General features: G+C 47.3%; 1 protein-coding gene across 1 annotated transcript in view; it reads left to right on the top strand.

The window, feature by feature from the left end:
- ACOX3 (acyl-CoA oxidase 3, pristanoyl) overlaps positions 1-24229 on the top strand; it is a 496146-nt gene extending 471917 nt beyond the window's left edge. Inside the window, exons 17-18 of the mRNA XM_069203423.1 lie at positions 3818-3904; positions 23553-24229. Of these exons, the coding sequence (XP_069059524.1) occupies positions 3818-3904; positions 23553-23672 (207 nt within the window). The 3' untranslated portion in view covers positions 23673-24229. The remainder of the gene's footprint in view (positions 1-3817; positions 3905-23552) is intronic.
- Positions 24230-26834: the final 2605 nt, after the last annotated feature.

Raw genomic sequence — 26834 nt, 5'->3', positions numbered from 1 at the left:
TAGCGGAGAAAACTTTCAGGTTGAGTGTTTTATCACTGGCATATGGATGAATTGTTAGAAATTGGATTTTTGGATGATAGAGGTACGCACCCTGTCCAAGCAGGAACCTCTGCTCACCCCCTGGTAGCTTGGCGCAGAGCAGTCAGGCCTAACTTAAGTGGCAATGTGTAAAGCATTTGTGTAACACTTCAAACAGTAGGACAGTGAAAACACCACACAAAAAGATACCACATCTGTGTGGTGAAAAATAGATATTAGTTTAATGAACAAAACAACAAAATCCAATCAGTAGAACTCTAGATATGAACTTTTAAAGAATAAGCTTAGTTGTAGTGCTTAGAAACATACAATGCTAACTGGGGCAATCTGGTCACTATAAACTGGGTTAAATCTGAAAACTCAGGCTCACTGCGATGGAGCACAGGTCAGGTACAAGGACCAGCCTTGGTCCATTGAAACAGTACCATGGTTCAGAGTTGCATCGATGAAGAAGCAGGGTGCAGAAAAGGCAATGCGCCGGTGTTAATCCCCTTCAGAAGAGGAGGCGAGTTGATTTTTCCCATGCAGTTGAGGTGATGCATCAATTTTCACCATGCAGCAGCGGTGATGCAGGGGTACCAAGGTGCGGTAGTTCCAAAGGCGATACGCTGAAGTCGGCTCACACAATGGAGGAGACGCGTCGATTTTCCCCATGCAGAAGTGGCGATGTGGTGACTCTGATCTGCGGCTGTTCCAAAGGCGATGCAGCGGTTTTGTCCTTGCAGCAGCAGCAATTCATTAGAGTTGACCCTTCAAGTAGAGGCGATCCGGCGGTTTCGTTCCACGCAATGAGGGCGATGCACCAGACATGCCCCTCCCAACAGCAACAATGCATAGTTCTGGCTGGAGCAGCACTTTACTTTATACCCATTGCCAATGGCCCCGGACTGGTTTGGCACCACTTGGTAGGGCAAGACTCACAGATGGCAGAGTCCAAGTTCTGTAGGTGATGAGTTGGAAGCCATTTGTGTCCTTGAGATTTCAGAAGAGAACAGGAAGTAAGCCAGCAAGCCCTTGGAGTCACTTTGGTTGGTTCAAGTGTTGTGGGTCTAGTCCTTCCCACCCAGGCAAGGAGGGCAGCAGATAACAGGTCAGCACAGCAAGAAATCAGTTCTTCCAGAGCAGCAGTCCAGCAGAGTAGCAGTCCTTGTAGCATCACATCAGTCCTTCTTCCTGGCAGAGTATCCACAGGTCCAAAAGTGTATTGAAGTGCTGGTGTTTGAAGTCTGGCATTTATACTTTAAGTCACTTGTTCTAGACTGTGGCTTGGAAGTGCAAGGAATTCCATTCCTCCCATGCTCTGGCTCAAAGCTGGCTGGAGTGACAATAGAGGGTCATTAAGCCCTTTGTGTGTGCACAGGGCACTGCCTATTCAGTTGTGTGAGGCTGTGTTCAACTCCTCCCTCCAATACTGCACAGGATGGCCCATCAGGATGTTGGTGGCCCATCAGTGACACCTAAACTCCCTTTGTGTGTGGCTGTCTAGAGGGAATGTACAAGTCCAGTTACCACCCCACCCCCAATGTGTATGGGAGACGGGCTGCAGGATACATGACTTAGAGCAGGAAAATGCCAGCTTTCTAAAAGTGGCATTTTCTAAATTGTAATAATAACTCTGACTCTACCATTAAAGAGGATTTATCATTACAATTCCATGGGCATAAAACATGGCAGGTCTACACCTTCCCAATCAGAAATGACAGCGTATTAAATATAATAAGAAATCCCCAATGTTATCCTATAGGAGGAGTAGGCCTCACAGTAGTGAAAAACTAATTTGAGAGTTTTTCACTACCAGGACATGTAAAACTTAACGGTATATGACCTGCCTTTTAATTACATAGCAGCCTTCCCTGTGGGCTACCTAGGGCCTACCTTATGGGTGACTTGTATGTAATAAAAGGGGAGTTTAAGGCTTGGCAAGGGGTTTTAAATACCAAGTCACAAAGGCAGGCCTGGCACATGTTTTAAGTGCTACTTAAGTGGGTGGTACAAACAGTGCTGCAGGCCCACTAGCAGTATTTAACTTACAGGCCCTGGGCACATGTAGTGCACTTTACTGGAGACCTACAAGTAAATTAAATATGCCAATTAGGTATATACCAGTCAGACCATGTTTTAGGGATAGAGCAGTTGCACATTAGCACTGGTTAGCAGTGGTAAATGCACAGAGCCCTAAGGCCAAAAAAAAAGAATTCAGACAAAAAAAGTTGAGGGAAAAGGCAAAAAGTGACACTGCAGAGAGGGCCATTTCCAACAAAAATCTTGTTGCTTTTATCTGCGAGGAAAGCACCAAGCGGCTCCATGTAGTGACTGAAGATGACAGAGATTAGTATGAGACTCTAGGGGACTCCACAGATGATTAGAATATTTTGGGACATCGAGACGCTCATGTGAACAAACTGGTGTTGGTTTTAAAATGTACGAGGAACACTTTCGACTAGAGGGCTTTATGATGTTTGTTGCTACTAAAATCAGAACCAAGTCACACTGCTAAAAATGTTAGAGTAAATGTGGAAACCTTGGTTTGAGTTGCTAAAGACTTGTTGATGATAATTGATTGGATAAGCCCTCTAAAAATCGCCGAAAGAACACTCTAAAGAATAGGACTGCCTAGTGCAGTTCATGATAAGAAAACGCCCATTTATATTACTCTGTAAGATTCCCTGCCTCTCAGCTTTCGACTTCAGTCTCTATAAAGAACCAAGATGTTCCTTCAGTACATTCATGCTAGATTCTTGCTGAACTCCAAAGACATTGGAGCGCTGGTCAAGAGAAGCATACATGCCTTAGAATACTTTTCTTCTGAAGATGAAAACTTAAGTCCTGCATGGAGACCAAGTAGCATGCACTTGAAAGAGAATCAGCAGTCCAGTTGCAACTGAATATTTCTTCAGCTTATGCATTTCAAAGAGAAGCGCGGAACGTGAAACCATTGGGTGTTGCCTAAGGAGCATTTGCCAAAAGTGTGGAGACTTTTGGACTACTAGTCAAGATTCCCCCAAACATTTTGAAAACATCATGACCTCTCTGAATTTTTGGTGGCTTCTCTGACTGCAGTAGTACAGGTTATGTGTGTGCAGCTATTGATAGGAAATCCACAGCAACATTGAGTCTGTAAATTTGCACCACCTGCCCTCACTTGGGATGAAAGCACAGGTTCCTTAAGTGGGCGTTTCGTGACTGGTACTTCCTGTGAGTGGATTCTGGAGTGTACCTGGGATCCTCAATGCAACACTCCCAGAGAGTGCTCAGTATCCACATGCAAACTATGGGACAACTATTGGATATCCACATGTGAATATTGTATAAAAGAAAGATGCCTTTTGGTCCTTTTGTAATGTGAATCAGCACATCCTGAATGAAACAAAGCTGAGAGATGTTTGCATATGAAAGAGATACGTTGATCTGTTTTTGGAACATTATCTATTATCTAAGCAGCAACTTTGGTGCAAAATTGATTTGCATCATAGTTTTCATGAATACAGAGTTTACTAATGGCCACAGGTCTCTAAACTTTCACCTTTTTCTTTGATAGAGTGATGTGATTACAAATACCTTTGGTAAAGCATTTTAACAATGGTAGATTTCTGCAGCCAAGTCTACATTGTGAAATATCTGATATCATGATTTATAAGCTGAAAGGCTAAATGTTTGCTAGAGGTAACTTTGCCCTGTGTTAGTACCCTAGCAACAATGTGGTACAGCTGTGTTAAGCGTTTGTAACCATGGGATTCTTTATGTGATTGCTTAGTGTATGCTCTTTGTTTCCCAACAGTTGAAAAATGATGCGGTTGCCTTGGTGGATGTCATTGCTCCTCCTGACTTCATTCTCAACTCCCCAATAGCCAAAGCCGACGGAGAGGTAACATACATATGTGGCTATCGCATTTTTAAGAACTGCATTCTGCATAACCACATCTTTTGGATATGGGGTGACCAAGAGGAATGCTACTTGAAAGTGTATATGCCATACGTATGCAATTTTCTACTAGGCATTCATTAGTCGCAAGTGTGCGATCTAATATATGGATTTTAACCAATGGGAAGCCTTATAAAACTGCATATGTGTAACAAATACTTGTCATCCGTTAGTGATCTCTTTGGGTTCTGGCAACATTTATAAGTCACTCAGCCTTCTACTCTTGTTTTTTCTATTATGACATATAGATTTGAATGTGGAATTATATAGGAAAAGAAGTGCCCTTACCATACAATAAAAGGATTATGTAAGCCACTGAGAAGTTCCATGTCTAAACAAGCATTTGCAATGCAATGCGGTCTTGCGTTCGCTCAAGTTAGAGCTGTTAGTGTTGTAATCTCCTAGCCAGTTTTTTCTTGCCACATAAGCTGAAAATGAAAAGTAATACAATTTAACATAAGGGAGCTGATTTAAAGCACCACAACATGAGCGTGAAGGTGACTAATCAGAACAAAAAGACTGGTCCGGTTAAGCTTTTGAGCAGTAATAAAAAAAAACGAGTGTGATCGCACTGTGTAAAACCTGGAATTTGCAAAGGAGCACTAGAATAAACAATATAATTAAACTGGTAGTCATGAAAAGCGCTCAATTACTGCCCAGCAAGATCACGCTGCCGACGAAATAAAGAGAACAAGCGTTGGCAAAGCCAATAGGTCTTGCCTGTACAAGAGGTATTGACTTTGACAATATGGTTTAGCCATGTTGTACTCCAGTATGGCTGCTATTCAACATAGCTAAACGTTAGTGGTGTGAAGAGTTGGAGAGTGGATTTGTTAAGTGTCATAGAGTAGAGTCGGGGAGTAGATGGACCAAAGGGGTGTAGAGTTCAATGGCAAAAAGTGTCATAAACTGCAGTATCCTGGTGTAGAGTGGGGGGAATTGGAGTGGAATAAATGGAGTGGGTTGGAGTGGGTTAAGATAGTGAGGTGGATTTGATCTGGGTAGAGTGGGGTGGGTTAAGTGAAGTGGGATGGATTGGAGTGGGGGTGGACTTGGTGGGATGGATTGGATTTGAGTGGCATGGATTGAAGTGGGGTGGATAGGATTGGAGTAGGGTGGCTTAGATCGGATTGGGATGGGTAAATTGGAGTGGTGTGGAGTGGGGTGGCTAGATTAGAGTGGATTGGATTGGAGTGGGGTGGATTGTGGTGGAGTGGATTGTATTGGGGTGGAGTGGGTTGGAGTGGGGTAGGGTGGAACGGAGTGGTGTGGATTGTTAGGTGGATTGGATTGAGATGGGTGGAGTGGGGTGGATTGGACTGGGTGGATTGGTGTGGGGTGAGGAGGGGTGGATTGGAGTGGGGCAGACTAGAATGGAGTGGATTGGGGAGTACTGTAGGATTATGTGTTAAAGCATAATTTAGGAAATTACACATAAGAAAGAAACAATGTTGCGTTGCAGTATTTAGAACAAGATAATTGTCATCTTTTGAGAACAGCGCTCACAGGCAAAAACAAAACAGGTGCAAAGGGATAAAAGAAGGCTTGGAAAAGAAAAGAGTTAACCATAGAAAATCAAACTTTGCAATTTTGTCCTACTGTGCACTTTTGTGCCAGTGACATGCCTTCTATTTGCAGAGCTCTAGAATTTATAAAGAGGCGGGCTCCTAGCCCTTTTATGTATATCAACAGTGTCTCACAAGTGAGACGCAAGCGCTAGATCATGCTATCATTTGCTGGACCCTAAAAAAAAGGCCTGAAATTGCTTTTAGTACTATTAGTGGAGGTTTGGGGGATCATTGGTAGTCTGTGGGCTAGATCAAATTGCAGGCATCCAGCAGAGTGACCCTCCCCACCGCCACTTTACACATCTGGTAGTCTGGAAGTATCGCATTGAAATCATACAATTGGCTGAACTATTCTGCTCTTTTGTATCTTTCAAAAGAGTAGGTAATTAGACTTTTGTTCATGTTTGATCTTTTGAACTTTCACAGAAGAAAACTTAGTAATGCAGTAATAATAAAAAAATTGTCTTTTTTCAATTAAATAACAGAAATCTACAATACACAAGTATATGGATGTGACTAGCGGGCACATAAGTAGACCCCAAATTAATAATTTTCTGTGAGAAGTTGTGTCTCTTTCCGAACTAGGGCGGGCGAAACTTTTAATACTTCAAGGTAATCCTACGTAATTCTCAAAGTTTGGGTTACACTCATTTGCATAATTGTGCTCCTCAGGCACTTACACTTTTGCATTTAGTTTTCATCTGTAGGAATCTGAAAATGTCGCATAAAAAGCGATTTAACTCATCCATAATAAACAACTTAAGTGTTCGTGTTTAAATTCCAGAAGCAGGACCACTTACAGGAAAAACTTTGCAAAAAATGGTGATTCAAATCAAATCAAATCATTAACATTTATAAAGCGCGCTACTCACCCGTGCGGGTCTCAAGGCGCTAGGGGGGAAAGGGGGGGTTATCGCTGCTCGAACAGCCAAGTCTTTAGGAGTCTCCGGAAAGCGGAGTGGTCCTGGGTGGTCCTGAGGCTGGTGGGGAGGGAGTTCCAGGTCTTGGCCGCCAGGAAGGAGAAAGATCTCCCACCCGCCGTGGAGCGGCGGGTGCGAGGGACGGCAGCAAGTGCGAGGCCAGCGGAGCGGAGGGGGCGGGTGGGGACGTAGAAGCTGAGGCGTCTGTTGAGGTATTCCGGTCCCTTGTTGTGGAGGGCTTTGTGTGCGTGGGTGAGAAGACGGAAGGTGATCCTTTTGCTGACTGGGAGCCAATGCAGGTGTCTCAGGTGTGCGGAGATGTGGCTGTTGCGGGGTACGTCGAGGATGAGGCGGGCCGAGGCGTTTTGGATGCGTTGCAGGCGGTTTTGGAGTTTGGCGGTGGTCCCGGCGTAGAGGGTGTTGCCGTAGTCCAGGCGACTCGTGACAAGGGCGTGGGTCATGGTTTTTCTGGTGTCGGCGGGGATCCAGCGGAAGATCTTGCAGAGCATGCGGAGAGTGAGGAAGCAGGCGGAGGACACGGCGTTGACTTGCTTGGTCATGGTGAGAAGAGGGTCCAAGATGAAGCCGAGGTTGCGGGCGTGGTCTGCGGGGGTCGGTGCGGTGCCGAGGGCCGTGGGCCACCAGGAGTCGTCCCAGGCGGACGGGGTGTTGCCGAGGATGAGGACTTCCGTTTTTTCAGAGTTCAGCTTTAGGCGGCTGAGCCTCATCCAATCTGCGACGTCCTTCATACCCTCTTGTAGGTTGGTCTTGGCGCTGGCGGGGTCCTTGGTGAGGGAGAGTACAAGTTGGGTGTCGTCGGCGTAGGAGGTGATGATGATGTCGTGCTTGCGTACGATGTCGGCGAGGGGGCTCATGTAGACATTGAAGAGTGTCGGGCTGAGTGATGAGCCTTGAGGTACGCCGCAGATGATCTTGGTGGGTTCTGAGCGAAACGGAGGGAGGTAAACTCTTTGGGAGCGGTTAGCGAGGAAGGAGGCGATCCAGTCCAGGGCCTGGCCTTGGATCCCGGTGGAGCGTAGGCGGGTGATTAGGGTGCGGTGACAGACGGTGTCAAAGGCAGCCGAGAGGTCGAGGAGAATGAGGGCGACTGTTTCACCGTTGTCCATCAGGGTTCTGATGTCGTCTGTGACTGAGATGAGGGCGGTTTCCGTGCTGTGGTTGGTTCGGAATCCGGTTTGTGAAGGGTCGAGCAGGTTGTTGTCTTCCAGGAAGGTGGTCAGCTGTTTGTTGACGGTCTTTTCTATTACCTTGGCTGGGAAAGGTAGAAGAGAGATGGGGCGGAAGTTTTTCAGGTCGCTTGGGTCAGCCGTAGGTTTCTTTAGTAGGGCGTTGACTTCAGCGTGCTTCCAGCATTCGGGGAAGGTAGCAGAAGAAAAAGAAGAGTTGATGACGGTCTGGAGGTGCGGGGCGATGATGTCGTCGGCTTTGTTAAAGATGAAGTGCGGGCAGGGGTCCGAAGGGGCGCCGGAGTGGATAGAGTTCATGATGGATTTGGTTTCTTCTATTGTATTCTATCTTTTTCTATTGAACTGTAATAGATCTAGGCTTTGAACTTACGACGGTCTTTTATTTAAAAAAATATATAAATTAATTGTAATTCTTCAATTCCTGCGGGAAAAATTATGCAATTACAGTATTACAGAAATGTAATTGATCGCGAATATCACGTTTAAATTTCTTTTTTTCGATACATAATCTAATGGTTCAACCATTTAAAAAAATCAAGAAACGGAAGAAAATGGTCACCCGGGAAGCATAAACCACGGTGGGCGAGAAAAGTTATTGGTAAAATCCTCATTTTGTATCCCTTGATTTTCCGTTATGCCGGCAAAAAAAACAGGCAACTAAAATTCTTGCCACCACGTCTCAGCAATGTTAAAAACGTGATAACCGGCCAGAAGTCTCCAGGGACAGTCCCCAAGATATTGCAAATTCATTATATTGGGACGGAAGTTCATTGGCAGTTTTGCAGTTAAAGTCAGCTGATTTCAAAAGGATTTTCAAAGGGGTGTGTTTATTAGTTGACTGGGGTGTGCATCATTATGGGGAAACGGAGTCAGGTAGTGAGACATCAGCTATTCCTTTTGAAGTAATCCACTGTCCCCTGGAGTGGTGGAGCTCACAGCAGCAAAAGCTGCACAATAACCACGGTGCATGGTGGTGTTCGTAATCTCCAGCCGCATTAAAGGTGACTGCGCCACATAGTCACCTCTGTTGTACGAATTGCGTTTCTGAAAGAAAACGGGGCAGGACAGGATAAATGCAGAAAATGAACCTGGAGACGGGTCCAGTGGGGAAATCAAACCACAATATTCATACAAAGTCACTATGTGCGTCCCAGTTGTGAAGGAAAGGAGATTATTGATGTGTATTGATTGCATAGCTGCCAGTCACTATGGCACCTGCTGTCATTTAAAAACAAGAAAAAAGCACTAAAACGGAGGTCAGCATTAACCGCGTTATAGCGCTTTTTGAGGCATGTTGCTCAGCTTATGCTATGCTATTTGTTTAAAAAAAATTGCGAGGTGGAAGGTGTAAGAAGACAATTGTACCTCGATGCCAGCGTGACCAGCGGATTGGCACTAATTTATCTGTACTTGGTCCGTACGCCAGAGAAAGGATTTTGGCCTGGACTGACCAATTAAGAGTCAACAAATAAGTGACCCTAAATCCTACAAATAGTAAGCAATGGGCAGTCTCAAAGCCCATGCGCTGTTGCAGGCTCGACCGAAAAAGTAGTCCAGAAAAACATGGAGCCTCGTATGTTTTTAGTAGTTGGCCGGAAAACCGAAAAGGCATGACGTATGCATGCCTTTCACTAATGAAATCAAGCGAATTTTAGAACGTAATCCCACAAACCAACAAAATTGATGGGTATGACATGGGTGTGGCTAAAAGCCCACAGAGAGTTTACAACAGGGACAGAGTGCTTGCGCACTCGACCCAAAAAGGAGCGAAGCGTAAGCTAAGTTTCTTTATATTGTCACAGAACATCGATGTGATCTACATACCAATGTGTTGTACGCACCATCATTATTCTTCCATTGCTTTGCTGCTAAGTCCTCCTTGATATCTTTCTACTTTTGGTGATAAGGTTCTTCTGGCTAAAGCTATTTAGAATACATGTGAAATCTGAGCTGTAATAATACACATACCATTATGCACCTTGTAATTTGTTGGAAATATATCTAATCATTTTGATGAAAGACTACCCAAGTGTGTTTTGTACTTTGCACATGCATATTGTTTCCTATTTTTCTGCCCTGAAATCCAGCAACACAGTGCAATGCAATAAAGTACCACAAAGGTCTCTTGATTAGTTAAAGACGGAATTTTAGAAGGAATGGAAGAAGTAAGGGAGATTAAAGACTACTTTTTGTGGTCTCTCTGCAGATAGATTTAGCTGACGGTTGCAGGCAGTGATGTAACTAATACTTTAAAATACACATAGTGGGCTTTGATCTTGCCCCTTTCTCATGTTTTGAGGGATTTATTGTCTATCTCAGCAACCATCATCTCATTGGCGTTCCTCCCTTTTCTTGTGGTTGTCTTCTGTGGTTGTCTTCCCTGGAACATTTAAGTTTCTTCCTTCTTATTGATTTGCTGTGCATATTCTTCTATTACTGAATCAGGTACCTATTTTTTGTTTTATTACCATTGCATTTTACTTTAACACTCATTGGGAGCATATGGCCCTCCTCCTTCCCCTTGTGCAAGCATCAAGTTGTCCTCTCCCACCGCTCCCTGTTTCCCCTTTACCTTCCCTTCCCTCACTTACGTTCATCTCTTCATCCTACCTCCTCTTTCTGTACTTCTTCAGTATCTCCTAGCTTTTTGCTTGACTTTTGCTAGAATTTTTTTCAGGCTCTGTTGCTTCTTTTCCCTTATCTACAACCATTGAGTTTGAAAAGAAAAACACTCCTTCTCAGTGTGGTCTCAAACTGTCACATTTTTAGTTCACAATTGAATGTGGTAACCACACAGACGTTCATGTCTAACTCCTGCATAGAAGTTTGACGATGGTATGAGTTTTCAGATTTGAAGGGACTTCTGTTTCCTTGCCTATGACATCTCCACTAACCAACGTTCCGCACCAGGGAAACGCTTAGGCCCTCATTACAACATTGGCGGTAAATCCCGCGTACCGCCGTGTAGAAGACCGCCAACACACCGCTGCGGTGGCGGAATTCCGCTACAGCTATTACGACCAACAGATCGGAATCCACCAAAATCCAGAATCCCACACAAGTCCGCCAAACACCAAAGGTCAGTGATAAACTGGCGATAACAAAACTGACACCGTCACGCCAACAGGAATCCGCCCACACTATCACGACCCACGAATCCACACGGCGGTCTTTCAACCGTGGTATTCCATTGGCGGTACACTCCGCTGCGCTCAAAATACACACACATTTACAAAACACAACCACCTTGGACAAATCGAAATATACACACCTGATACACATACACACACCACTCTCACACACCCAATCCAATATAAAACACACACCCACATCACCCACAAACCCTTACTACCAAAATTGGGAAAGAAGGCCAGAGAGAGACACCACCAGAAACAACACTAGCATCCACAGGCACACAACACCATCACTCACACACCATCCACGCACCTCAGACAACACACACAAACACATCCCCTCACACATCACAACCAACACCACCTCACACATCACCCACACCACATCATGGCACCTCAACGACACCCCAGGTTCTCTGAGGAGGAGCTCAGGGTCATGGTCAAGGAAATCGTCCGGGTAGAGCCACAGCTATTCGGATCACAGGTGCAGCACACCTCCATTGCTAGGAAGATGGAGCTATGGCGCAGAATCGTCGACAGGGTCAACACAGTGGGACAGCATCCCAAGAACACGGGATGACATCAGGAAGAGGTGGAACGACCTACGGGGGAAGGTGCGTTCCGTGGTCTCCAGACACCAGATTGCAGTACAGAGGACTGGCGGCAGACCCCGCCTCCTCCCCCACAACTAACAACATGGGAGGAGCAAGTCTTGGCTATACTGCATCCTGAGGGCCTCGCAGGAGTAGCAGGAGGAATGGACTCTGGTAAGTCAACTCTTAACTATTACATCCCCCACCCTACCTGCATGCTATCACACACCCCCACCCTCACTCTCACCCCATCACTCCAACACCTCACAAATGTCCCACTATCACAACCCACCCATCCCAACACCAAGCCCTGCATGCAACACCAAAGCATGGATACCCATCACCAAAGCATGTCCACAACAGATACCCACACAGACCCCAAACCAATTATCACACGAGGTCCTAGACAAGAATGCAAGCACTGGAGTACAGGGTCACTCACCCATTGCACACGATGGCACATACAGATGCAATAATCATGCCTTTACACCCCTGCAGGACCCCTACCCAACGTCACCGGACAGGAGGTTCCAGACATGTCCAGTCCCCCCACAGAAGAGGCCCACAGTGATGACAGCAGCTCTGTCCAACTGGATCAAGATGATCAGCCCGGCTCATCTGGGACCTCAGGACATTCGGTTCCCCTGACACTGGCACATGCCACCACAGAGCTTCCCCCCTCAGGAAGCACCAGCAGAGCACCTACCCAGCGGGCCCGTCCCTCTGTCCCCAGGACACGTCAAGCAGCAGTGTGTCCACCACTACAGGGAACCTAGGCAAACCCACCACACCAAGAAAATCAGGGACCTGGGGGCAGTGGCAGTGGGCACACGGTTCAGGGGACAGAGGCACAGGAAAACAGGAGAACTGGGACGACTGCTGTGCGACAGGGGGAGGACAGGCCCAGGGAACCCACTCTCCACGAGGCACTCTCCAACATCATGGGAGCGTACCATCATTCCCAGGAGACCATGGCAACTGTACTGGCCAACTTTCAAGAGACCCAGTCGCTGCAGGAGGAACACTATCTGGGGACTAGGGAGGAACTCAAGTCCATCAACACCACCCTGGTCACCATTGTAGGGGTGCTGAAAGACCTTGTCAACACCAGGAGGGACACTGTGTCACAACAAGGGGTCCCTGACACTAGCCTGGATGATAAACTGCCCACCACCTCCGCCGGCGCTACAGGACCACGACACCAGCACCCCACCCCCTGCAGATGGAGAACCACCCCTCAAACGGTCCCTGAGATCCAGGAACAAGACAGAGAACAATGCCAAGACCCCCGCCAGGAAATGAGACCCCCCTGAATGTCACCCTTCTGTCCCACTTTGTCACCCTGTCCATCCTTAAACTGCCCTAGCTCCACTTCCAATGCCCCTTTGGACATTCCTCCACCATCACCCCTGCCCATTTTACAACCCCCTCCAATTATTTGCACAGAAATAAACACCCTTGAATCACAAAACAATCTGGAGTCAGTCTGTGCTTTCAAAAATGTGTATTTGCAATAACTATGGAATATAGCAATGTCAATTTTATTGTCAACATACCGATGTAACACCGCTCTAGTCCATGAGGTAATATAGCAGAGGTCACACAGTGGGACCCACATCTGTTAAATGGAAAGGCAAAGTGATAAGTCAGGGTCCATACACTGGGTGAAAGTGACAGACTTATGATAGGTCAAACAATTGTATGAGATGTGTGAGGCAGTGATATCTTCTTACCTGTGTCTCACTGGAAGTATTGCTGGATAACGTTGTTTGTGTTGTCGATATCCTCTTCTTCTGCCTCCTCTTCTTCACTGTCCACAGGCTCCACAGCTGCCACAATACCTCCATATGGACCATCCTCCTGCAGAAAAGGCACCTGTCGTCGCAAAGCCAGGTTGTGCAGCATACAGCAGGCCACGATGATCTGGCACACCTTCTTTGGTGAGTAGTAGAGAGAACCACCTGTCATATGGAGGCACCGGAACCTGGCCTTCAGGAGGCCGAAGGTCCGTTCGATCACCCTCCTAGTTCGCCCATGTGCCTCATTGTAGCGTTCCTCTACCCTTGTCCTGGGATTTCTCACTGGGGTCGGTAGCCATGACAGGTTGGGGTACCCAGAGTCACCTGCAAATGTCGAGGGACAACTGTTAGACACACACTAGCCCGTAGGGACAACCCCAGACCCAGACAACTATTCACAGGGTATAGGGTCCTTGTCCTCACCTATTAGCCACACACAGTGCCTCTGGAGTTGCCCCATCACCTAAGGGATGCTGCTATTCCTCAAAATGTAAGCATCATGCACTGAGCCAGGAAATTTGGCATTCACATGGGAGATGTACTGGTCGGACAAACACCCGATCTGCACATTCATAGAATGGTAGCTCTTCCGGTTTCGGTACACCTGTTCACTCCTGTGGGGCGGGGTACCAAGGCCACATGTGTCCCATCAATGGCACCTATGATGTTGGGGATATGTCCCAGGGCATAGAAGTCACCTTTCACTGTAGGCAAATCCTCCACCTGAGGGAAAACGATGTAGCTGCGCATGTGTTTCAGCAGGGCAGACAACACTCTGGACAACACGTTTGAGAACATTGGCTGGGACATCCCTGATGCAATGGCCACTGTAGTTTGAAAAGACCCACTTGCCAGGAAATGGAGTACTGACAGGACCTCCACTAGAGGGGGTATCCCTGTGGGATGGCAGATTGTTGACATCAGGTCTGGCTCCAACTGGGCACAGAGTTCATGGATTGTTGCACAATCAAGTCTGTAGGTGACTATTACATGTCTCTCTTCCATTGTCGACAGGTCCACCAGTGGTCTGTACACCGGAGGATGCCGCCATCTGATCACCTGCCCCAGCGGACGTGCCCTATGGACGAGAACAGCGATCAGAGAGTCAGCCAACACTGAGGTATTACAAATTGTCATTTGCACACATTTGTTAATCCGCAATGTGCCTGTTACTGTGTGTATTCAATTCCTAGATAGGTGTGACACAGTTATTATTAATGCCATGTGACCCCCTGAAATGGCGGCTGCCTGACCTGTAAGGTGGGACAAGGGGATATGAGGTAACTGCGTTGGCGTTCTACACCGTCGCAGTAGGCGGTCCAAGACCGCAGTGCAATCCTGCATTGATTAACATTGGACCCTATGGGTCCCAGGAGCCAATGAGGATGACCGCCGGCGGTGACGGTACGCACCGCTGCGGAAGAGACCACCATTTCCTATCTGTACACTCACTTGATACCTGACCTTCAACAGGAGAGGACCTACACTGCAAGTGCTGCTGTGACCTCAGTCTGGAAGCGACAATGGCTCATGTGTCTGGGGAAAGGGCCCCTGCCTTCACTTTGGAGGAGTTGGAGAAGTTAGTGGATGGGGTCCTCCCCCAGTACACGCTACTCTACGGTCCTTCAGACAAACAGGTGAGTACACTGTGAGCATGCTGCATGGGCAATGCTTGTTTGGAGTGGTGTGGATGGAAGATACATGGGGGGGGACTGAGCCCTGCATCAGCGGACGGTGAGTGTATGTGCGCCAGGGCAAGGGTGGGAACGTGGGCCAATGACTGTGATGGTCCGGACGGTTAAAGTTTTTCCTTTTCTCCTGTACTATTCCTGTAGGTCAGCGCCCACCAGAAGAAGGATATTTGGCGTGCCATCGCCAAGGACGTCCGGACCATGGGGGTCAACCACAGACGGAGCACCCACTGCCGGAAAAGATGGGAGGACATTCGCCGCTGGAGCAAGAAGACGGCGGAGGCCCAGCTGGGGATGGCCTCCCAACGTGGGGGGGTGCCCGTCGCACCATGACCCCACTGATGTTCCGGATCCTGGCGGTGGCGTATCTGGAGTTGGATAGGCGCTTGAGGACATCACAGCAACCACAAGGGGGTGAGTACAGTCACATCCATCTGACTCTGCGCGAATTATGAGGTGTCTGGGTGGGGGAGGTGGGCAGTGGGTTACCCTAGGCCAGGGCGAGCTTTGTAGACAAGGTCCCTTTGTGAGGCAGGCTATGGTGCACCCCAACCCCACCAGTGGTAAGAGCCATCTACACCTAGTCAGGTGCCTGTGACTTCCATGTGTGCAGTAATCGGGCATAGACCTTGTACCCCATGGCCCTGTGAATAATCTAGGAACTATAAGTGCATGGCGTAGTGCAAAGGGCTGCTGTGTCTGTAGTGTCCGCCAACGGTAGTGGTATTGCATGCACTGAACATGTCTTTCTTCTGTCTCCCCCCCGCCCCTTTTTTGTGTTCTTCCTGTTTTTGTGTGCAATAGCATCATCAGGCAGAGGAGCAGTGGCACCGGAGCAGGAGGGATCTGCATCCCACTTGGCCCTGGAGGGCGAGACAACGGAGTCTGAAGCCACCAGTGGGACGGAGGGCGAGGGTAGCTCCACGGTGGGGACAGGAGGTGACATCAGCGACAGCGACTCCTCCTCTGATGGGAGCTCCCTTGCGGTGGCAGGCCCCTCTGTGCCCCCCGCATCAACAGGTACAGCTGCCACCCCCCCTACCAGCACCGCCCTCCCAGCAGCCCCTCAGCTTGTGTCCTGTGGCCCCTCACCCAGGAGGGTGGGCATCTCCTTCACCCCAGGCACCTAAGGCCCTGCCCCAGTCAGCCCTGCAGCCCTCAGTTAGGAGGCTATTGACCTCCTGAGATCCCTCACTGTTGGGCAATCTACCATTGTGAATACCATCCAGGGTGTCGAGAGGCATTTGCAACAAACAAATGCATACCTGGAGGGCATTCATTCTGGCCAGGCAGCCCAACAGAGAGCATTTCAGGCTCTGGCCTCAGCACCGATGGCAGCCATTGTCCCTGTGTCCAGCCTCCCCCCTCCAACTTCCTCCACCCAGACCCAATCCCCTGTTCCTCAGACTGTTCCAAGCACACCATCAGACCAGCATGCACACACCTCAACACACAAGGTTGGCTCAGGCAAACATAAGCACCACACATCCCACAGGCACTCACACAAGCATCATACCCATGCAGACATACCAACATCCACTGCCTCCACTGTGTCCCCCTCCTACACGTCCTCCTCCTCCCGCCCTGTCTCGTCTCCACTCACACCTGCATGCACTACATCTTCAGCCACTACCTCCATCACCAGCACGCCCATCACCACACACCGCTCACGTGCATTCACCACCCCCACTACCATTCACACATCCCCTGTGTCCTCTTCCAGTGTGTCTGTGAGCCCTCCTCCCAAAGTACACAAACGCAGGCACACACCCACCCAACAGCCATCCACCTCACAACAGCCTCCAGCCCATGCACCTTCACCCAAATTCAGCAAACGTACACCTCCTACAACCACTACCTCTTCCTCTACTCCCAAACCCACTCCATCTACCCGTCCCAGTGTGTCTAAAAAACTTTTCCTGGCTAATATTGACCTCTTCCCTACACCTCCCCCCCCAGTTCGTCCCCAAGGGCCAGGCTTTCCAGGTCCCAAACCCAGCACCTCAGCCACCACATAACCAGGCACGGTGGTGCCAGCAACAGCGGGCTATTGGAGTGCGCCAACCATCAGGGCTGCCAGTGTGCCACTGAGCGAGGGCAAGGACATTCCGCCACCTGCAAAAGTTAAAAAGTTGCCCACATCCCAGAGGGAGAAGCAGAAAACACCTGCCACCAAGGGCTCAGGGAAAACAAAAGGGGATAGTGGCAAGACAGCTGAGCCACCATCCAAGTTGGGGAAGGGCCAGAAAATAAAGGGCAGGTCAGAAGGGGGCATGGTGGCACTGACAATGGGACCAGTGTCACACCTTCTGTCCACGTTGACGCCAACCTGTACGGCGGAGAAGACTGCCACCTGCACCGCCACCAGCACGCAGTCACTGAGCCCACCACCAGCACCGCCGCCACAGAGCCCGCCACCAGCACCACAGTCACTGAGCTCCCACCAGCACCGCCGCCACAGAGCCCGCCACCAGCACTGCCGCCACAGAGGCCGCCGCCAGCACCGCCGCCACAGAGGCCGCTGCCAGCACCGCCGCCACAGAGGCCGCTGCCAGCACCGCCGCCACAGAGGCCACTGCCAGCACCGCCGCCACAGAGGCCACTGCCAGCACCGCCGCCACAGAGGCCGCCGCCAGCACTGCTGCCACAGAGACCGCCACCAGCACCGCCACGACTGACCACGCCGCAAGCACCGCCGCGACTGACCACGCCGCAAGCACCGCCAGCGCCCCCGCGACATCCTGAGCCAGTGGCACCACCGCAGACATGGCTGCCATCCCCAGTGGTCAGTCGTCCGAGGCTGGTGGTCAGTTCCAGGAGCCTGGGCAGCTTCCATGATGCACCACTTTCAGTGGAGAAAGGCATCCACTACCTCAGTCCTTGGCAGGATGAAGCACTCTGGGCACAAAGCCCCCTCCAGAACCAGTGGAGAGATACATCCACTACCTCAGGCCTTGGCAGGATGGAGCACTCTGGGCACAAAACCCCCTCCAGAACCAGTGGAGTATCACTTCCACTACCTCAATCCTTGGCAGGATGAAGCACTCCGGGCACAAAGCCCCCTCCAGAACCAGTGGAGAAAGGCATCCACTACCTCAGTCCTTGGCAGGATGAAGCACCCTGGGCACAAAGCCCCCTCCGGAACCAGTGGAGACTGTTATCCACTTGAGAGATTGTGGCTTTGCACTCCCCAGGATAAAGCAGTGGGCAAACCACTCACTGGAGAGACTTGAGAGACTGTGGCTTTGCACTCCCCAACATACAGCAGTGGGCAACCCACCCACTGGAGAAACATGAGAGACTGTGGCTTTGCACTCCCCAGGATACAGCAGTCGGCAACTCACCCACTGGAGAGACTTGAGGGACTGTGGCTTTGCACTCCCCAGGATAAAGCAGTGGGCAACCCACCCACTGGAGAGACTTGAGAGACTGTGGCTTTGCACTCCCCAGGATAAAGCAGTGGGCAACCCACCCACTGGAGAGACTTGAGAGACTGTGGCTTTGCACTCCCCAGGATACAGCAGTGGGCAACTCACCCACTGGAGAGACTTGAGAGACTGTGGCTTTGCACTCCCCAGGATAAAGCAGTGGACAACCCACCCACTGGAGAGACTTGAGAGACTGTGGCTTTGCACTCCCCAGGATACAGCAGTGGGCATGGAGCCCCCTCGTGGAGCAGTGGCGTCGTGCATTCATCAGGCTGAGGTGCCCCCTCCTCCTGAGTTGCCTGTTTCATTTCGATCTGATCCCCCTGCAGCGTTCTCTCCGTTTGAAGTCTTGTATCATGTGTGGGCCTCGCCCATGCATTTTGAGCCCAGTGGTCCACGGACAATAATTGGTGCACTATCTGGATTGTATATACTGTATTTCGAGTTTTGACTACTGGATTTTTCATGATTACAATCGTTCAACTCATTTCCTTTTGTCCTTGCGTTCTTCCAGTGGGGGGTGTATATGTAATGTTGCGCCATGTATTTGTGTGTATGTTGTTGTGGGTGGGGGTGTTGCGTGTGTGTGTGTCAATCTCTTTTCCCTCCCCCCTCTCCTGTGTTGTAGGTGCAGTACTCACCGTGGTCGTCACTGCCATCTTTGGTGCTCCTGATAGAGGAGCAGGAAGACCATCGCAGGGAATATCTGGAGTTCTGGCTCCATGGCGTCCTGGTTCCTCGTGGGGTGTGGAGAGGTGAGTGTTTTCCCTTCCAAGTCCTGTTTCCGCCGTGTTTTCGTTCGTGTTGGTTCCGCCCCGGAAAAGGTGGCAGATTGGCATCTTGTGATAGGGTGGGCGGTACATTGTCTTCCGCTTATCTGTTGGCGGTGACCGCCGGAGTGTTTGTTTTTACCGCCGTGGCGGTCGGAGTGTTAAAGTGACTGTCTATGTTGGCGGTTTCCGCCATGGTCGTGATTCATTTTTTTTTACCGCCGGCCTGTTGGCGGTCTTACCGCCACTTTAACACCGACTTCCAGGGTTGTAATGAAGGCCTTAATGTTTCCACCGCATGCAGCAGCCTCCCCAGGGTCCTGTGTGGGGATTTCTACACATTGGCGTAAGCCCTGCACACATGGAAGGAAACTTTAAGGCATGGACATAGCGTTCTCCTGGGGTACTAATCACCCTATAAAAGAGGTGTCAGCAGTGATATTAAAGTGACGATTGGCCACAACCACAGCAGCTGTGGGAGAAGTGCAGTTCTTTCTGATGCTTTCTTTTTACCAAGATTCACAATGAAGTAACAGAGGGAAAGATGAATAACAAGGAAAATGAGTAGCATTATCTCATGGGCTGAGGTTGTAAATGTATAATGGGCAATACAAACGTGCAGGAGATGAGAGGACTGAGGTTTGTGAGACCCATACTTTTAATGGTTTGTCAGAGAGTGGACGAGGAGTGACAATAAAATCACTCACCTGCCCAGATTTCTTAATCAGTTGAGCATGTGAACATAGGCAAGAAATCATTACCTTGTTAGCTCAGTGTGCAGGTGATGGACCTCAGGAATCATGCAAAAGTAGTAGGCATTTGGCAGGGAATCATTATTTAGATGCTGCCCTTACTACTACATGTGGGTCTACTTATGGAGGAGCTAGTCTCCCACAAGTCTGTTGTCATCATCCTTTCATACGTCCTACCCCTTTAACCCATATGAAGTGGGATCAACTGTTCTTCAAGAGAGCTGACCTTCATCAGCCCTCTGTAAGCAGATGGCAGTTTTCCCGCAGCATGGCATCTTCCCTCCAGCCCAGACTCGGATTACGGTACCTGAAATCTCTTCGATCAGGCGAGTTGGTTTGTTGGGATCTTACTTTGATTTTCACCTTGTTGAGTTGATTCCACCCAGACTTTGTCACTGTGGTCCATCTTCACTGTCTCATTCTGTTGGGATTATTGTGCAGTCATTCCAATAATCAGGGTATTGGCAGTATGGTTTGAAGTAAGATGTTACACATTGTTTGCTTGTCTCCTGTTCGGGCGGTTGTAATGGTGCCTTTTTTCGTGGTCACGGTGGCTATGTCATCCATTATCATTACTACAAATTTCAATCAATAAATCTTGGGTTATCACTTTTAGCAAATCAACTATCAGAATAAAACACAGTGCTTTATAATATTTGAGTATTTCAGGATTCGTGTAATACGGTAATCCTAGAAGCTGGTGTGCACCGATTAAGCCAATTAGGGTATTGCTGAGGGTTGAATCATCAACAAAGGGAATAGTACGATCCTCCAACTGCGAGGAGCACAGTATCTTAATGCAGGGACCGCTCTGGTCTGATCTAGATGTGTAGATCTTTATATCTGCCATTTTCTCCTTTAGTTGCTCTATACATCTAAAAGAATCATCTATGCTTAGACTTACCCTTCAAAAGAACATGGACTTAAGTGTGAGTTTTACAGTACATAATTTCTCCCAAATAATTGTGTAATGATGGTACATATTGATGATAATTAAGTCAGGAAATCTTCTTGCCTATACTTAATGACCCGGACATGTTGGATTGTCTTATTCATTATCTAATCCATGTGTTATCAATAAGAGGTCACCTGTGTAGACTCTGTCTCCTTCTCAATTCAATGTCCCTTTTTTATCTGCGCATTTTCACAATATAGCCCTTCTTACCACAACAACTACAATCATTTCTTGTTACTAGGCATCCCTTTTAACTGTTGAAGGCACTGGTATTGTCAAATTTCTATCATTCAGACCATTTTCTCATTCTTTTTCATTCCCACACTCTTCATATACATGGTACTTGAATGTACTACCGCATTGCTTGAATCAAAGTCTGTGTTTGCTTTAACCAATTTGGAACAAAGTTCTGCGGCATTGGAAGTTGTGATCACTTCTTACAGTATTGAATCCAACTTAGCCCACAACCTCTTCTGAATGTTCTTTCTTTGTGTGTTGCATAATTTGGTCCCCCTGCACCTCAGTTAGAAGATATCCAAAATTACATGAAACAGGCCTCCATAAAAGGCTGCACACTTATCAATTTTCTGAAAATGCCAGTTGTTAACATCCATTTTCTTTTTACTAGTGAATGTACTAGTGCTTTGAAGGGTGTATTTATGCGTGTGAGGTCACACAATAAGTCTTGCATACGTTTACATAGGGAAGAGTGTAATAGGATGGAAGGTGAGCATAGCTGCCTTGAAGCAGAGGTAATGAGGAAAATTAAATTACATTCCAGAGTTCTATTGCAATGAAAGTTAATGAACTTCTACAGAGCTGGTTACTAAGTGCAATATTAGTGCATCAGAGTAGGCAGGTCATTAAACATTTCTGAAAAGTCACTGAGTGCATGACTTTCAAATATTAATTTAAAGGAACCAAAAAGAAAAGAAATGTGTTTTTATCAAAGGCTGGGTTTTTAGCACCTGCTGTGACTTTTTGCGACTCAGTAGTAGGTTGAGGGATGTACGACTTCGAGGTGGTATATTACAGTGCTGAAGAGATGTAGTAACAAAATGTGCGACGCCTGCTGCTGGTGTGCAGCTATATATTTCTGCTGGACAGGTGCAGTAGTCGTCTAACACAAGCAGAGCAGCAGGCTATGCCAATTGTGAAACCAGAGCCACACCGGAGCTGCGAGGGATAAAAAGTGACCTAGTCCCACACTCGATACTCCACCGTGGATGTTGCCTCCCCCTCCTCCACTTCTTCTACACAGGGAAAAACACCCACCCCTAAGCAGATTGGCAACCACCGCTTGGTCACTGCGACTGTGGTAGTGCCCTAGATCAATCCAACCAAAAATGACCAACTCTAGCTAGTACCTAGCAACATGTAAGAGATAAAGAGAAAAAGCCTTATGTGACCTAATGTACACCAAAGATGCCACACTGGACAAAGACCACCTCACATTTGAGCAAGAACTGTAAGTCAGCAAAAAATAAAATAAAAACATGGGTTTATAACAAAAACGTACTGCTGCGTCTCCTCCTAGTCGTTTGCATGCCCCTCAGCATGTAATCTCTCCTTTAACTGCTTGTGGCGTGACCAGACTCCCATAGTAACAAAAATGAATCTATTTTGCACTGCTTAGTGCTACCCTCCCCCAGCACAACACCAAAAATGAACTGTTGTTAACAAATAGCACGTTCGAATTGAAGCGAAGAAATAGAATGCCCCATACAAATCTAAAATATCCTGCTACTCATCCCCCAGGTAGAGTAACAAAATAGCTTTATTGTTTTCTGCATTTAACCTGTGAGCGGTGGAAGCAGGCATATAAAGCATTTATTTCTCCAACTATGTTGTGCAAAGAAAGGAAAGTCAAGCCTTTACTAAAAAGAATTCGGATTCAGTGTTCATTTTTTTAGTGAAGGCTTGACAACCTTACTGTATGTAATTTACCAATAATTATTGGTAAATTGCATACAGTAAGGTTGTTTTAAGATCGGGAACATTACAAAAATGGGGTGAGATTTTCTAAGCCTGCGAAAGACCTGGAGTGTCCCTCACAATATCACAGAACTCAGCCTGAAAAGTAACAGGGATTCTAATTCTAATATTTTTTCCGAAGTTGTTCCCCACATTAAATTCTGCTTGACTACAAATATTGTCCGTGGCAATAAATGTTTTTATGATGAACGGTAAGCAGCAGAGCCCCTATCCTCAGACTATTCTCAAAGCCCGTAATTAATATGTACCTGACAAACGAGTCCTTAATCCAGGAAAAGCAATTCAATGATTCTAGTGACCAAAGTAGCTGAGGTGACAGTTACCACATATAACTCCAGTACACCATGATCTGGTCTAGTTTGAAAATACGCAAGTGTCATACAGAAGCTGTGTTCCCCACAGTAGTGGAAGACAGTGTATGTTGGATGCGAGCAGCTCCTCGTCAATGTAAGAGTGACAGGAGCCCCGTTAATGTTGACTTTTCAGTGAAGAATACCAGGCTTGGACCTTATTTCCACTGCAGCCCCGTAAATCCTCTATTTCAGTCCATCATATCCCATACCAAGCTTCCACACCGACCTCCCACACCATCCTCTCACTCAGCATTGCACAAGGATGCCATGGCAACCTGCAGCATGCATATGGACAGGCACAGTGCATATAGCCAGGAATAATAGATGCATGGCCATTGAACAAAGATGTGCGGGAATGAGTCCTTCAATTGTGCAAGTGCGTACATTTTACTGTCCATACTCTGATAATCATTCTTATGTTTCAGCTGTACAAAAATCTGTGGACTGCTGTGCTCCAGGGAAACAAAGTGCTGGAGAGACCGTCATGGTGGGCAGAATTCTGTTCCAAAAAGCCAACTGTTGGCATTTTACGCTCGAGAATGTGAGCGGAATCGCATTTGGACATGGCTTGGTTGGCTTCAAAAAGGTCCGACGTGCAGTGTTTGAAAGAACCACTATGAAACAGATTTCGTCATACACCGGATATTAAATAACTAAACAGCCCTAAACTGTTCTACCCCACGGTCATATTTTTCCATTTGTGAAAGGGATGTGAGTGTCTGTTTCTGGGAAAAACAACCCACTAAAGCTGATTTAGTTTAGGCGACTCTTTGCACAATGATCATTCTAGGGCATATTTTTGGAAGTTAATCAAAACACATTCCACATTATAAAAATATTATTTTTAAGAAAACAAAATAATTGATTATAACATGCAACCGTCTGATTCAAATAATGACAATGATTTATCAAACAAGGCTATTCTAAGGGTTATTAAAACACTGCATAGTATTTAGGTGAGACGTTGTTTTTAGATTCCTAAGTGAATCCTATTATGGGCACATAAAATGTTTTAATAACTTTATCCTCTGGAAATATATAATGCCTGTTAGCATTAAAAAAATCTGTATCCGATTATAAAACAATAAATATTTCTTGCAGATCTGCCTTGTCTTCACTGTCATCATTTTACACTTAGGCCCTGATTAGGTGGTAGGCGGAATTCCATGTGTAGGTTCCCAGGAGCCGAAATTACCATAACTGGTCAGTATCTCTGCCTGGAATTCCTCCTTGGAATGGAGAATAACAGTGCAGACACAGAATTACCATGCGTAATTCCTCCTGATTTTTAGTTTTCTGAAGGGTTTAACACACATACTTACAATCTTCTGCCAGCAGTAGGTAAATGTGTGCAAGGGGCATCATTGTGGAAGAAGGGTGGTGGAGGGATATCAGTGGAAGACTTGTTGGGGCGGGCAGGTGCTTTAATTACTCCTGCTTTCCTACAGAAAAAGTTGGGGTAGAGTTGAAGACAAGGATTGGCTGCTGTTTATGTGAATTACCGGATGGGAAAATGGGGTCGAAACATGGTCTAGTGAAGCCTCTTGGCTACCACTCTGCCAAGATGTAGCTACTCTATAGATACCTTCCAAAGAGCCAGAATACTAAATATATTTATTTAATTTATTATAAATTGTCTTTTTATACAAAGTAAGTGTATGCAAAAGCATTACTAACCAGAAAAATGAAGATAACAATGAATTAAACATTTTCCCTACTGCCACTGGATGGCACTCATGGAAGCCATGTGAGGTCCTAACTGACATATTGCAAAGCTTGCTGTACTCTGGTCTTCATCTTTTAGCCATGGACTGATCATTCTCCCAGGAGCATAACAACTATCATTTATGGTGGTCTATTGTTTATCTACATTGTGCTTTCCAATTGTTTATACTCGTATCCTTTTCATTGGGTATTGGGTGTTTTTTCACTGATAAACATTACTCAATTGATGCCCAGCCGTCAGATCCAAGTTCTTCCCAACTTGCTTGATTCTTCAGCTCTAGTCCTCCTTCCAGCCTTTCGATATTAAGTCCAGACATGTATGCCATACCCCTCATCGCTGCAGAGAGCAAGCTTACTGTTAGAAATGGGGCCTGTAGTTGGTAGAGGTATTCACCTATGTCCAAATAGGGACCACAATCCTAGTCAGGGTAAGTCACACACAATCCAAATTATCCTGTGCCCACCCCAGGTAGCTTGGCACTGAGCATTCAGGCTTATTGTAGAAGGAAATTGTGTAAATTATTTGTGCAATAAATCATACAGTAACACACTGAAAACACCACAAAAATACACCACACAGGTTTAGAAAGCTATAATATATTTATCTGGTTAAATTAAGGTCAAAACTATAAAGATTCAATGAGCACAAATTGAGATATCACTTTTGCAAGTTTAAAAAGAGTCTTAAATATTAGAAATCAACAGTTGTCTCTTGGTTTCACAAAGTACCTGGTTTGCGTAAAAAATTACACTCAAGGAGACCGCAGAGGAGGAGATGTGTGGAAAAATAGGGTGTTCGTAGGAATTCCCAGTGCGGCACAGACGATGCGTTGTTTCTTTCCACGCTGCAAGGGGCTTTGCGTCGATTTCCGGTGCGATGGCTTGATTCCTCACTGCGATGCAGGTTTTTTTTTTACACCCAGGGATGATGCAGGGAAATCCTGGGCGTGTGGGACGAAGTCACAGGCATTGCGTCGATCCGGTAGGCGATGCGTCAAATTTTCTGTCACTCAGCAGGCGCTGTGTCAATTCTTCACTCGAAAAGTCGGGCTACGTTGTTCCGGTTTCGGCTGTGCGTCGATTCTGTGGTCTGTGTGTTGAATTTCTGGCCACAAGGCAGGCGCTGTGTAAATTCTTTACTCGGGAAGGCAGGCCGCGTCGTTCCGGTTTGGTGGTGCTGCGATTTTCTCATCGCAGTGCAGGCAGTGCGTTATTTCCAGCAGGCTGTGCAGCGATTTTCGGTGCACAAGGAGTTTCTTCAAGAGATGAAGTCTTTTTGGCCCTGAGACTTCAGAAAACAGGAGGCAAGCTCAATCCAAGCCCTTGGAGAGCATTTCTCAACAAAGTCAGAAAGCAGGGAAGCAGGGCAGCAGTCCTTTACAGCAAAGCAGTCCAGGTGAGTCCTTTGGGCAGCCAGGCAGTTCCTCTTGGCAGGTTGTAAGTTCAGGTCCAGAAGTGTCTGAGTTGGTGGTGTCAGAGACCCAGTTTGTATAACCAAAAACGCCTTTGAAGTGGGGGAGACTTCAAAGAGTGGTTTTGAAGTGCACAAGGTCCCCTTTCAGTACAGTTCTGTTTGCCAAGGTCCCAGCAGGGGGTTTGCAGTTCATTGTGTGAGGGCAGGCCACCAGCCTTTGAAATATAAGTGTCAGGCCCTCCACCCTCCCAGCCCAGGAAGACCCATTCAGTATGCAGATGAGTGCAGGTGTGACTGAGTATCCTGTGTTTGTGGTTCTCTTGGTGAAATGCACAAGGGAGCTGTCAACCAGCCCAACCTAGGCGTGGATTGGATACAGGCTGTAAAGCACAGATGGATTTTAAGTGCAGAAAAATGCTCACTTTCTAAAAGTGGCATTTCTACAATAATAATATAAAATCCAGCCTCATCAATAAGCAGGGTTTTCTATTACCATTCTGGCCATCCAAAATATGACCTGGTTACCCCTTTCTGATGAGGATCTACCACTCAAACAGTATATGAGGGT

This window comes from Pleurodeles waltl, chromosome 1_2, assembly GCF_031143425.1.
Source record: "Pleurodeles waltl isolate 20211129_DDA chromosome 1_2, aPleWal1.hap1.20221129, whole genome shotgun sequence".
Lineage (NCBI taxonomy): Eukaryota > Metazoa > Chordata > Amphibia > Caudata > Salamandridae > Pleurodeles > Pleurodeles waltl.
This window is presented reverse-complemented; position numbering and strand designations above follow the sequence as displayed.